General features: G+C 53.0%; 1 protein-coding gene and 1 long non-coding RNA gene across 2 annotated transcripts; both read left to right on the top strand.

Moving 5' to 3' along the window:
- Positions 1-2,539: 2,539 nt before the first annotated feature.
- LOC141930939 (uncharacterized) lies at positions 2,540-11,616 on the top strand. Its single transcript, XM_074842478.1, has 7 exons — positions 2,540-2,807; positions 8,026-8,076; positions 8,159-8,221; positions 8,331-8,369; positions 8,468-8,835; positions 9,157-9,183; positions 9,973-11,616. The coding sequence occupies exons 1-7, from the start codon at positions 2,695-2,697 to the stop codon at positions 10,014-10,016; spliced, it is 705 nt and encodes a 234-aa protein (XP_074698579.1). The 5' UTR covers positions 2,540-2,694; the 3' UTR covers positions 10,017-11,616.
- LOC141930941 (uncharacterized) lies at positions 3,594-4,769 on the top strand. Its single transcript, XR_012625448.1, has 3 exons — positions 3,594-4,479; positions 4,558-4,611; positions 4,709-4,769. It is a non-coding gene; the product is annotated as an uncharacterized LOC141930941 (long non-coding RNA).
- Positions 11,617-12,967: the final 1,351 nt, after the last annotated feature.

The raw sequence follows: 12,967 nt of genomic DNA, 5'->3' as shown, positions 1-12,967 counted from the left end.
CGATTCTGGCCACAGAGTGGCAGCAACGAGCAAGAAAGCGGCGGCGCCAGTGCGCATGCGCCAATCACGGGCTGCAGTACCCGATTCTGGCCACAGAGTGGCAGCAACGAACACGAAAGCGGCGGCGCCAGTGCGCATGTGCCAATAACAGGGCTGCAGTACCCAGTTTCCACTACCTGGCGGCAGCAACGAGCACGAAAGCGGCGGCCAGTGCGCATGCGCCAATAACGGGCTGCAGTACCCACTTCTGGCCACAGGGTGGCAGCAACGAGCAGGAAAGCGGCGGCGCCAGTGCGCATGTGCCAATAACAGGGCTGCAGTACCCGATTCTGGCCACAGGGTGGCAGCAACGAGCACGAAAGAGGCGGCGCTAGTGGGCATGCGTCAATGACGGGTTGCAGTACCCGATTCTGGACACAGGGCGGCAGCAACGAGCACGAAAGCAGCGGCCAGTGCGCATGCGCCAATCACGGGTTGCAGTACCAACTTCTGGCCGCAGGGTGGCAGCAGCAAGCAAGAAAGCGGCGGGTCCAGTGCGCATGTGCCAATAACAGGGCTGCAGTACCCAGTTTCCACTACCTGGCGGCAGCAACGAGCACGAAAGCGGCGGCCAGTGCGCATGCGCCAATAACGGGCTGCAGTACCCGCTTGTGACCACAGGCGGCAGCAGAGAGCACGAAAGCGGAGGCGCCAGTGCGCATGCGCCAATCACGGTATGCAGTACCCGATTCTGACCACAGGGTGGCAGCAACGAGCAAGAAAGCGGCGGCGTCAGTGCGCATGCGCCAATCACGGGCTGCAGTACCCGCTTCTGGCCACAGGGTGGCAGCAACGAGCACGAAAGCGGCGGCCAGTGCGCATGCGCCAATAACGGGCTGCAGTACCCACTTCTGGCCACAAGGTGGCAGCAACGAGCAAGAAAACGGCGGCGCTAGTGCGCATGCGCCAATCGCGGGCTGCAGTATACGCTTCTGGACACAGGGTGGCAGCAACGAACACGAAAGCGGCGGCGCCAGTGCGCATGCGCCAAAAACGGGCTGTAGTACCAGATTCTGGCCACAGGGTGGCAGAAACGAGCAAGAAAGCGCCGGCGCTAGTGCGCATGCGCCAACAACGGGCTGCAGCACACGGTGTTGTCCATTATCGTGTGCCTATTCTTTTAGGGGGAGGATAGCCGGGCGACTGGTGTTTCGAGAGAAGAAGAGGGGCAGGAGGAAGGCAGGAGAAAGAAGCGTCTGACCTGTCCATTTCTCCGGGCAGTGCTGAGAGCGAGAGCTGCAGTGAGTCCCAGGCCCTTGGGACCCTGTCGCCCCCCTTATATGTCCCAGTCCCTTCCTGCCCCTCTCTTCCCCATTCTTTTTTTTTTTTTTTCTTCTCTATACCTTTTCTTTCTATTATTTTGTCCTGCTCCCCCTTACTCTCTCACTTTCTCTCATCCTGGTGTTCTCTTTTCTTTTTCTGTCTGCACTTTTGAGGATGAGTTATTTGACAACCTGGCAAACGGACTAATCAATTAATTAACTTGACAATGAAACTAATTTTTGAGTGTCCTGACAGTGAACTACCTTCCTTATAAGAATGAAAACTCTGCCCAGGTTAAGACCCTTTCCCTGAGCATGTGTAGTCATAGAAGCATTACGTAAGCCATATTCTAAATGCATGTTAATCACTAGCAATCAATATCTAATAGGTGTGTTTGGAAAAGCACTAAGATCTGATTTTTGTGTGTAAAAGAAGCATGAAAACCTGCTGTTGGTGTACGTGATTTGTGGAAAAGTCCCCCAAGCAGCCAGGCCTGAATAAATACGCTATCTCTCCTTAGCATGTTCAGATGGGTTTATTGCCCGCCGGGCATGAATCCTGTTTTGGGATAACAGTTTTTTGGCGACCCAGATGGGATGGCTGTAACGCCCTGTCCGGAGCGACTGGCTGACTCTTGGCGGGGAGACCCACGCCCCTGCCCACCGCGCATTCGCGGCTGCTGGCCACGCCTCCGCCTGTTTGCTGTGGCTGGCCACACACACACCCGCCCGCCCCCCCACCCCCTCCCGCGCATGCGCGGTGGCAGTCCCGGGACTGGAGGACTGGCAGCTCATAGAGCGCAAGTTCGGGGGCCTGAGGGGCATGTCAGGCGGTTAATCCCAGTGCTGGTAGCTATAGTTACCGCTGGGAGGGGGGGGAGCGTGGGCCGGGCTGGAGGAGCCCCGGGGCGGGCAGTGAGGCTGCGGGCAGCGGCCCCTCCCTGTCCGGGGCGGTGCTGGAGGAGGAGCCGATGCGAGCCGAGGGAGCAGCAGAGAGAAGGTGAGCGGGGCCGCGCGGTCGGTCGCCTGGTGGCTGCTGGGGAAAGCCGCGCGGTGCGGCGGGACCGGCGGCAGAAGCCGCTCCGGGTCGGGGCCGGGCGGCGGCGGCGGCGGCGCTTCCCGGAGCCGCGCGGGGCCGGGCTTCCGGGTACGTGGGCGACGGGCGGGCGCTGTAGTCACGTGAGCGGGGCTTCCTGTCGGCCATGTTGACTCCCCGGGGCACGGCGGGAGCTGTAGTTTTCGCGCACTCGGTTGCCCGGCACGGCACAGTCCTCGCTACTGGCGCGGCCCCGCGGCGCAGCGCGAGGGGCGGTTTTGTGGCGGGTTCGTGCGGTTTCCCACGGCCTGCCCGCGGCTCCCCCAGGACCGGTGTGCCCGTGCCCCGGCAGTGCGCATGCGCGGTGGGAGGTGGCCGGTGGGGCTCCGGTTGCGTGCCATCTGCGGCAAGAATGGCCGGTGCTGCTGCCGCCTCTTTCCCTTTTCCAGCGCGGTGCGGCTGCGTAGTGAGTGAGTGAGCGAGGCTGTGTGAGTAGGGGGATCGCGTGTTGCGGGCTGTACTGTGCAGGGAACGGAGGTGACCGGGCACCGAGGGGAGATTCGGCCTGTGGGAAAAATGGAAACGTGGCCCTGGGAAAATGGCTGTGGAGAGGGGCCGGGCTGTGCTGGGCTTGGAGGGGACGTGGCCAGGCACGGCTCCCCACGGGAGTCCTTCAGCCTGGGGGGTTTGGGGTGCGGTGCTGACAGTGCTGGAGAAAGAAAACCTGAAGCAGCACTAAGGAAGTGATGCCCTGCCTGTGCTGGTGCTGCCCCGCAGAGAGGTGGGGCTGGGCCCTCTGTAATTCCCAAGTGCTCCCCAAACCTGCACGTGGGTCTCTGGGGGTGCAGGGCTGTCGGGTGGCAGCATTCCCCCCCCCACACCCCTCGGCATCGCCCGTGGGGACTGCAGAGGGGGTCAGGTAGCAGACAGGGTGAGCTGTGTTGTGGGCCAGAAATGGAGGCAACGTTTTGTGTTCCTGGGGCTTGAGAACAGACTCGTGTGGCTGATTGAGGGGCTCAGAAACAGACGGAGTTGTGTGGTTTTGGGCTCAGAAACAGAGGTCAAGTTGTGTGTTTTTGGGACTTGAGAAGAGGCTCAGCAGGCAGGTTTTTGGGCTCAGAAAGAGGCACTAAGGCGGCTGGTTTGGGGGCCAAAAGCAGAATGCAGTTTGGCTGGTTTTGCAGGCAGGTGAGAGGTGGGGGGGTGGGGTGGGGGGGGTGGTGGTGGAGGATGGTGTCCCTGCAGGGTCAGAAAGGTGGGACGGCTGCCTGTGACGGCGTGGCGGGTGCTGTAGTCACGTGACTGATACAATAGATGTAGTGAAAGAGCAGATATTGTTTCCAATAAAGGTTGCTTTCTTCAATCAGTATTTTGCAGGTTGTAAACTTAAGGCAGGTGAGAAAACTTGCTGTTGCTCCCCTGGCTGCTTTTATGCCTTCTGGTGGTTCACCCCTCCCCTTTCCCAGGTGATTGTGCTCAGGGTGGTGGGTGGGGCCTGGCATATATGAGCCACAGCCTCTCCTCAGCAAGGTCTTTCTGCTTTTGGGCATCTCTGAGGTCAGTGGTCTGGTGTTCCTTAAGTTAGTGGCAGATATTGAGGTGTTGAAGCTCTTTAGGTAGGTGTGTTTTGATCATCCCAGAAAGAGATGTCCCTGAGGTAAGAGTTTCAGGATCAGTTAAGGTTCAGCAGTGTATATAATATGAAATACACTGGTCTGTAGAGGTCTATTTTCAGGTAAGTACTTTTGTATTGACTGGGTGGGGTGGGTAAAATGGTTTCATAGTGTACACTTACAGTTTTTCTTTTCCTTCTAGAGGCACTGCATTTTCCTGGCTTTTTCTGTCTTTGATGAAGATGGGATCTTGTTTTTTTCCCTAGTATTACTGGATACATTGGAAGTCGTTGATATTATCTGTCTAAATAGGACTAATGCTGAGGTGATGGAGCAAGGGTTAGAGTGAGCATCTTGTATGTATCTGTATATAGGGTTTTAGCATTGCTTAAGAAAGTAGCATGGATGTAAGGCACAGTGTCTTTCAGGATATGGGATGGCTCATAGTGTTTTCCCAGTTGTCCGCAGAGCAACGTATTGTTTTGCAGGTGCCGTCTAGGCAGCCTTTGGAATAGGATGAGTGTTTGAGGTGAGTCAGGATAGTAGAGAGGAGGGCCAGGTGTTTCACAGAAACACAACTACACTGTTTGGTCTTTTGGTGTCATAGGTGTCACAAGTGATGATGGCCGTAGTGTCCAACACCCAAACTGGCATGGAGCAGGTGAGCAGAAAGTCTGATGTTTTTGAGGAGGAGCTCTTTGTGGGAGATGGTCGCGAGAGCTGACACGATGTTGGCTCCTGGTGCTGTTTTTGTGCAGCTGATGAAGAGGAACCTGGCGTCTATAGGAATATCTGGGTTAGCGGATGCGGTTGCTGTTGTAGATGGCTTCAGACCCCCAGATAAGTTGAGAGACTGGTGTTTGGGAGAGGGCTCTGGGGCGAGCCAAGGTTGGGAATGGGAGGGAGGGGTTTTCAAGTTAGCGTAGGGGAGAGGACCGTCCAGGAACAGTGCCTTTTGGGCAGGGAAAGGGAGCAGGTTAACTTTCTGCCCAAGACTGCCATGTGCCAGGCAGGGCAGTTCTAGCCTATGGCTATGTTGTTGTGTAGTTTGTGTTTCTGTTTTATGTGTCCTAGAGCTTCCTCGGGTCACGACATCCTTGTTGCTCTTTGTGCCGAAGTAGCACAGTGTGCGCTTCAGGCACCATCCCTAGGGTCTAGAATGCCCGGAGTCATCGGCAGAATGCCGGTCGGGTGCTTCTTTTATTGCATTACAAGCCTAAAGCATGGATAGGTCTCGGAAGTTTCAGGTCGGTCTGCTTTTGTAGCATTGTTCTAGGCTGCATTAACATCTTTGATCTCAAGTGGTCCATCATTGCAAAGACCTTTTCTGGATGTTCTTCCCTGTATCTTTCTATGCTTAGGTCTTGAAGTAAGCTGTCTTGCATATGACTCATCCCAGTTGCTCTCATCTGTTTTTGTCTTGGGCCACAGTGTTTGGCTCTTCTCAGCCTGCCATGGATTCTGGCTCTTGGCCCCCTAGGTCTTCTCATCTGGCACTGTCTGTGGCCAAGGGGTCATTCTTAGAGAGCTTCTTTTAATGTGTCGGTCACAGCATTTGTCTTGTATGTGTGCAGTGTTGGTCTGTGCCTGTTTATGTCTGGGTTGGAGCTGCTCTGCCTGGGGGCACAGCAGTGATAGCCAACAAAAGAATAGCAATAAGAATCTATAGTTAATAGGGTGATAAGGCTAGATTTTGTAGGCCAAGGTGTGCAGTCTGTTTCAGAGCAAGTAGCCATATATGCAGCAGGCGTAAAACTTTTCTCTGTAGTGTTATGCAGAGATGCTGGGGATGACCAGGTTGTGTTTAATGGCAGGCTGCAATGACAATCTAGATGGCATACCTAAAGGAGACCTCTGGAATTGTTAAGCCATCACTCGGCATCCAGGTGACTTGTTCGATGCTATTTTTTCAGATGCAGAGGGGTGACCTGTGGGACAAAGGGTGACAGAGGAGGTGAGCGGAGCACCGTGAGAAGGTAGGTTGACGTGTGGTGTCAGAGGGATGACGTGACCGGTGTCTATGTGAGTAGGCTATAAGCATGTCTTGTTTTGAAGGTGTGAAGAAAGACAGCGGCACCAGAGGCGAGTCGAATGAGGTGTGGTATGACCAGTGTGCTCAAATATCAGTTATTTTTCAGGCATTGTATTGTTGGTGAAGTAAGAAGCATCCCCTGTTGTTTGTGTCTTACAGGCGGTATCCAAGTCTCCACAGGAGAACCCGTGACTGGCAGAGGTGGGGTGGGTGAGCACACAAGGTGAAGGAGTGGGAGAGGGTTATTGGTGTGGGTGGGCTGTAGTTTTGGGCAGTATCCCACCAAGTGTTACTTTGGTTTTTGCAGGTGACATTCGTAGCCTTGGAAGGGTGAAGCCGCATGCTCGATGAGCGGTCTGAGAAGGTGAGGCGGCATCGGCCGGGTCTGCGTTTAAGAACAAAGCGTCCCACGACATCTAAGCAAAATGTTTCTCTTTGGTTTTGTGGGTGCTGTGCAGGCAGCCTTTGGAGTCGGATGAGCATTTGAGGTGAGGTGGGGCGGTAACAAGGAGGAGCAGGGGCGGGTGACTTGTCAGAAGTGCAACGGTGATTTTGTGTCTCTTGGTATCTTAGGTACCACAAGCAACGATGGCCGCAGTGTCTGACTCTGGAATGAGGTGAGCGGCGCTTCTGAGGAGGGTGTTATGAAAGAGGTTGCCATCGGCTGGCACGACGCTGACTGGTCGCACTCTTTGTGGGTGTCCTGCAGATGACGCAGAGGAACCTGGTGGCTCAGGAACATCCCAGTTAGCCCATGTGGTTATTGTGGAAGACTACTCTGGCCCCTGGTCCTCTGAAAGCTAAGTTGAGGGTCCAGGGCTGGGAAGGGTCTGGGTGGAAGGGACAGGGTTGGGAATTGCAGGGAGGCCTTCTCATGTTAGCGTAGGGGAGAGGACTGTGCAGGAGCAGTGCCCTTTGTGCCCACAAAGGGAGCGAGTTAATTCTCAGCACCAGAATACTGTGTGCTGGGCAGGGCAGTTCCAGCCTGTGTCTGTGTTGTGTATTATGTATCTTATACCATGCAGTTCTCAGGTCTTGATGTCTGTGTAGCTCTTTATGATCAGCTGGCATCTCAATAGCCCTCCCAAGAGTCTCACGTGCATCAACTCATCGGCTTAGCGCCCGTCGAGCCTTTCTTGTCTTGCAATTGTAACTCAAAGCATGGATTCATCAGGTGCGTGTTGCATCAAGGATGTTTTTGAGCAGTGGTCTCTAGCGTGGGCGAGCTAGATGGCACCTGCAGCTGTGTTTTTGAGAGTTCTTTTGGCACGTGGTAGTCTTCTGGGATTTCATCCCCATGTCTTAGGCCTTGAAGCCTGGCTTCTCCTGTATCCGTTGTTCTGGTTTCAATGGTAGCTTTGTCTCACAGGCTGCAGCGGTCGACTCTCATTTTGGGGCCGCTTCAATGCATCTGTGCCATCGTGGTGCTGTAGGGCTTCTCTGCCGGCAGCATCTTCCCTACGGTCATCGTTCTTCTCGCTTGTGGTCTTCTTGTGTCTCACAGTCGCTTCGCTTGTGGTGTCTGTGTGCGGTGTAGGTCTGTGCCAGGGGTGCAGCTGTCCTGCCCAGGAGTTTAGCCGTAGTAAAGATGACGGGAGTGTAGGTTTGTAGTTGTGTAGTAATACCTGGATCTGCACAGATGCTTTTGGCAAAGATCATACAGTCCATCTCCGGGCAAGTAGCTGTAGACAGCTGCCACAGAGTTAATCTCCTTGTGTTTGGCAGGTGCCGGAGGGTGGACTTGCTGGGAGTGACAGTTTGTGCAGTAGTTGAGTGGGTTGAACATTGAATGACTCTTAGCTTCTATGTGGGGCTCAATATTTAGGGTTTTGGGTATTTTGGTAGTAGTTAGAAGGGAGACAGAAATGGAGGACAAAGCTTTGGTCTCATAAAAGTCTTGGTTAACAACGAGGTGGCTTGCCTTATGTCGTTTGGGTTGTTTAGGCGCAAAGCGAGAAGCTGCTTCCTGGAGGGTGGTGGAAGATATCAGAGCATCTGTGTGACCGGTGGCTCTGATGGGCTTACTCTGGTTTTATTTTCTAGGTGTGAATCGATGTGCGAAGTGGGATACCTGCACCCTTGGACTCTGGCAAGGTGAGTGATGACCTGTGTGCTGATGCAGCAGTTTTTTGAGGTGTCATAATATTGTTGTAGCTAAAATCATATCCTGTTTTAGTTCTTCCGGTGGTGATCAGGCCTTGGCACAGCAGATGGAAGAATCCATCTCTGAGCGGCTGAGGTAAATGAGCAGGGGAGAGGAAGCACCGTGAGCCAGCTGAGGATTCGGGCCGCATCTCACTCCATGCTTTTTCGTCTGTTTATTTTGCATGTGCCACTCTCGTTCCCAGAGGGTTGATGTTGCAGAGTCAAGGGCAGTTTCAGAAAAGGTGAGAGAGTTGTTAATCGGTCTGATCAGACCTGAATTGCTGAGGATCACGTGGCAATTCGAATGACCATTTTCTTTGCTTTTGCATGCATTGTGAAGTCTCTGCTCAAACAGCAGAGGATTTGAGGTGAGTTGGTGGAAGAGAGGCGCAGCAGGCTCGGAGATGCCGAGTGGGCAATTGCTTCTGAGTAGGATGGTGGCAGCATTTCTCCAGTTTTGTGGCTTCCATGAGAGATGGGGGGTTCCAGCATACAGTTATTGGGAGCGGTGCGGCTCTTCTGAGGAGGGTGTCATTGCGGTAGAGGTTGATACAGGTCAGCGTGTTGGTGATGTGTGGTGCTCTGTCTTGCAGGTGATGAACCTGGTGAATGCTGGGAAACCCCAGTTAGATAATGTGCTCCCAATGAGGATGAATTATGGACTGTGCTCTCTGCTTTGGTCCCTTGACTTACCTTTCAGTGGGTGGGGTGGGGCGAGAAGAGGGGGTATGACATCAGGATCAGTGGGAGGGCTCTTGAGGTTTTGTTAAATTGGGGGCAGATAGTGGGCCTGGGGCCTGTGTATGGCAGTGCGTGCGTCTCTGGGCGTTCTGTTTGGTTTTGTCTAATGTGAGTGTTACGCTGTATGGCATTAAAGTGGCAAGAGCATTGCGTAGCTCTATATCTGTATTGTGTGACCTTGTCAAGCCAGTGTTCATGTGAGTGGGAGCTGAGAATATCTCAACTGAATTGTGAGGTAGCACGAGGGAAGCCTATACATCAGCAATAGCTTTCATATTTTTCTTGGAGGCACCTTGTGGCAAGAAACTAGAAATGGTGAGTGATACTGGCAAAGCAGCTCTGAGATGAGTTGGTAGAGTTGTGTAGTATGCCTAGTGTGCCTTAGTTATGTGATGTGTCAATGTTTGTCTTGACCCTCACTGTTAAGGACCCTCTGGCATACTCACATCCTACTCTGTGTGCAGTCACCATCCATTGCATTTTGCAGCCTTGAGTTATTGGCACAGTGCCCATTCTGTCTTGGTAGTCAGTGTGATATAGAAGCTCAATGTTACTGATCCAGTTTAACATTGTAGATGTATTTGGTTGGTCTTTCATGTAACTTAGTCTCTGGCTAAACCACCAGGTCTCATCTCTGTGACTCTTTCTTGTGAGGTCTTCCAAGGGAGTCTTCTCTGTGTCTTTGTAGTCTTTAGTCTTTCACAGCATTTTGTCTCAACTGCTCACTGGGGGGTTATCGCCCATATATCATTCAGTGTTCTGGCACTCTCACACGGCAGGCCACACGGGGGTGTCTGTGTCACGTCACCTTGGCATCGTTGCGTGTACTGTCAGGCTGTGTCTTTTGGACTGGCATTAAGTCTACCCTGTGTGGTACTGTTGCATCCTTAGGCCATGTTTGTGAGCATGTAGATGTGTGTGTTTGAGGTGGTGCTGATTTGTGTGTTTGTAGCCATTCTCGATGGGGTGGAAAGGTCCCAGAAGGGGATGATAATGTGCTGGTGAATGTGGCCTGTTGGGGTGGAGGTGATGTAGGTTGGTTTTGGAGATGGCCAGTAGTTATCAGTAAGCAGGCTCTAGAGTTCCTTCTTTTGTCTTTTGCAGGTACAATAGGGCCACCGGGATTCCAGAAGCAAATCCTTCCATGAAGTTTGCCGCAGTGCACAAAATGAAGCAAAGAAGGACCGGGAGAGGTACACAGAGGGAAACATATTCCTCGTCTTCCAACTATGAAGGCCTGTGGTGTGGAATCACGTGAAGCGGTCGTGATGGCTTGAGGTGTATGATGGTGCAGTTCCAGGCATGGTTATGGTAGTGGGGTGATCTGCCCCAGTGACAGGTGATGGTTAGATAGAGTAGATGTTAAATGAGTGTTAGTATCAGAAGGTGTCTATCCTTGTATGTGAGGATGTTTTTCATTTCAGGGTATATTGAATGTAGCGAGAGTTAATGCGTCTTTTAAAAACAGTGAAGAAACTGTTGAGCAGGGGGATTTCTTTATCTCCCTGACCTGGTTTATTGTCGCTTAGTCCTGGCTGCTCTGTCAGGTGATGTTTATGGCCAGTGTTTGGGTGGAGGTTAGGCTCAGGCCATGGTGTTCGCAGGCAGGGTGATTTTGGAGGCCTTCAGGAAGCAAGTTCTGAGGAGTGCCGCAGCAGTGGGGCAAGGAAGTGTTGTGGGGGTCAGATGGCCGGGTGGGTTTGCTGAGAGCAGGGGGTGGTTAGTGGGGTAGCTGAATGAGTGGTGTGTTTAGAATGTGTCTGCCTATGCATGACTGTTTAATGTAACTGGGGTTTTTTTTGTTGCAGATGGTGTTTTTTGAGTAGGTAGAAAACAAAAAAACAGAATAAAAAAACCCCAGCTGGGGGATTTTTTTTTTTTTTTTTCCCCTGGCTGGGTTTTTTTTTCCCCGGTCCCGGCCACTCTGCAAGGTGACGGTCGTTGCCAATGTCTGGATGCAGAGCGGTGTATGGATGGGGTTTTTGCAGGCAGGGCGGTTTTGGAGGCCCCTGGGAACGGCATTCCTGAGGAGCCATGGAGCCACGGGGTGAGGGCGTGTTGTGGCGGTCAGGGAGGGGGGTGGCTTTGCTAAGAGCAGGGGGGGTTAGTGGGGTAGCTGAATGCGTGGTGTGTTTAGAATGTGTTTGCCTGTGCATGACTGCGTAATGTAATGTGGGGTTTTTTTGTTGCAGGTGGTGTTTTTTTGAGTAGTTAAGGAAAAAAGTAAAATACCCTAACTGGGGGATTTTATTTTTCACCCGGGTCCTAGCCATCAGCAAGGTGACAGTTGTTGCCGATGTTTTGGCATGGAGCAGTCTAGGGATGGCGTTTTTGCAGGCAGGGTGGTTTTGTGTGGTCCTTGGGAATGGTGTTCCTGGAGTCACGTATGTCATAGTCTCTAAACCGTTACGAATCTAGTTAGTGAACACATGATGCTAATGGGCATGTGTGAAATGACCATAAATGCTGTGAGAGGTAATAGTGGTAGGTAAAGCACTCATCATGGTTGTAGGGGTTTTGAAGTCCATAAGTTTTTGTGTAAGGTAGGTTCAATAAAGTTGTATTTGCTGTTGGTTCCAAGGTTTAATCAGTATGTAAAAGGTGGTTTGTAATGTGCATGTAGTGAAGGTGCTTGCAGTGCTTGTAAGGTTTCCAAAGTAAATAAAGGGTTATGAGCAATGTAGGCTCAATGAAAGCGTATGTGCTCTTGGTTCTAACTCTAATAAAGAAATAAAAGGTGTTTTGTAATGTAGCTTTAAAAAAGGTGTAGTTGGTGGGGTTGGCTCCAGTGTGGTTTTTTTGGATGTGTGACTTGGTCTCTCTCTCTACCTCTGTCTGACTCTGCTCCTCTGTCTTTCTCCTTGTCTGACTTTGCCCCTCTCTGTCTGACTTTGACTCTCTGTCTGTCTGGGTCTGACTTTTGTCTTTGAGTCTCTCTGCCTTTGACTCTCTTTCTGCCTTAGCCTCTGTCTGGGTGTTTGTCTGTATTTGTCTCTCTCTGTCTCGCTTTGACTCTTTCTCTCTCTCCGTCTCCCTTAGTTTATTTAGTTAAGAGGGAATTAGCAGCACTGGAACATGGTTGTTGCCTAGCAGTAATGAAATAAATAAAATTTTGGTTTTAAAAATAAAACTGATTAGTCCTAGGCATTTTGGCCATGGCTCAGGACTTACTATTTTTTCTTCTTTTCCATACATAACTCTTGCACCACTACAGACTGAACCACCCCCAAACAAGCCCCCTCTACAAAACTTCACCTTCCTTCACAGCTGAAAACTCACAGCCCAAGCAGGACCCCACCACAGCAGTTACACCCACCCCTCCCACACTATCTCCCCCAAGTCCCTGTTTCCGCCCGGACCGTATTCGGGGTTGCGCCTTGCCGCGGGTCACTGTTTCTACCCGGACCCTATTCGCGGTTGCACCTTGCCGCGGGTCACTGTTCCCACCCGGACCCTATTCGGGTTTGGACCTGTGCGGGTCACTGTTCCTGCCCGGACCCTATGGGGGTATGCACCCGCTGCGGGTCACTGTTCCCGCCCGGACCCTACTCGGGATTGCAACTTGCCGCGGGTCACTGTTCCTGCCCGGACCCTATGCGTGGTTGCACCTGCCGCGGGTCACTGTTTCCACTCGGACCCTATTGGGGGTTGCACCTTGCCGCGGGTCACTGTTCCCGCCCGGACCCTATTCGGGCTTGCACGTGCCGCGGGTCACTGTTCCTGCCCGGACCCTATTCGCGGTTGCACCTGCCGCGGGTCACTGTTTCCACTCGGACCCTATTGGGTGTTGCACCTTGCCGCGGGTCACTGTTCCCGCCCGGACCCTATTCGGGCTTGCACCTGCCGCGGGTCACTGTTCCCACCCGGACCCTCTTCGGGGTTGCACCTGCCGCGGGTCACTGTTTCCGCCCGGACCCTATTCGGGGTTGCACGTGCCGCGGGTCACTGTTTATGTGCGGACCCTATTCGGGATTGCACCTTCCCCGCGCACGGCCGTGCCGATGGTCATGCTCGGGAAGTGCCCCCCCCCCACGTGCGCGCTGTCGGCGGGTGCTCGGGGCGCAAAGCGCGGAACGGCAGCGCCGGTTCTGGTCTACGG

This window comes from Strix aluco, chromosome 16, assembly GCF_031877795.1.
Source record: "Strix aluco isolate bStrAlu1 chromosome 16, bStrAlu1.hap1, whole genome shotgun sequence".
NCBI classification, from domain to species: domain Eukaryota; kingdom Metazoa; phylum Chordata; class Aves; order Strigiformes; family Strigidae; genus Strix; species Strix aluco.
Note: the sequence above shows the minus strand (reverse complement) of the source record. Positions and strands in the feature narration are given on the sequence as shown.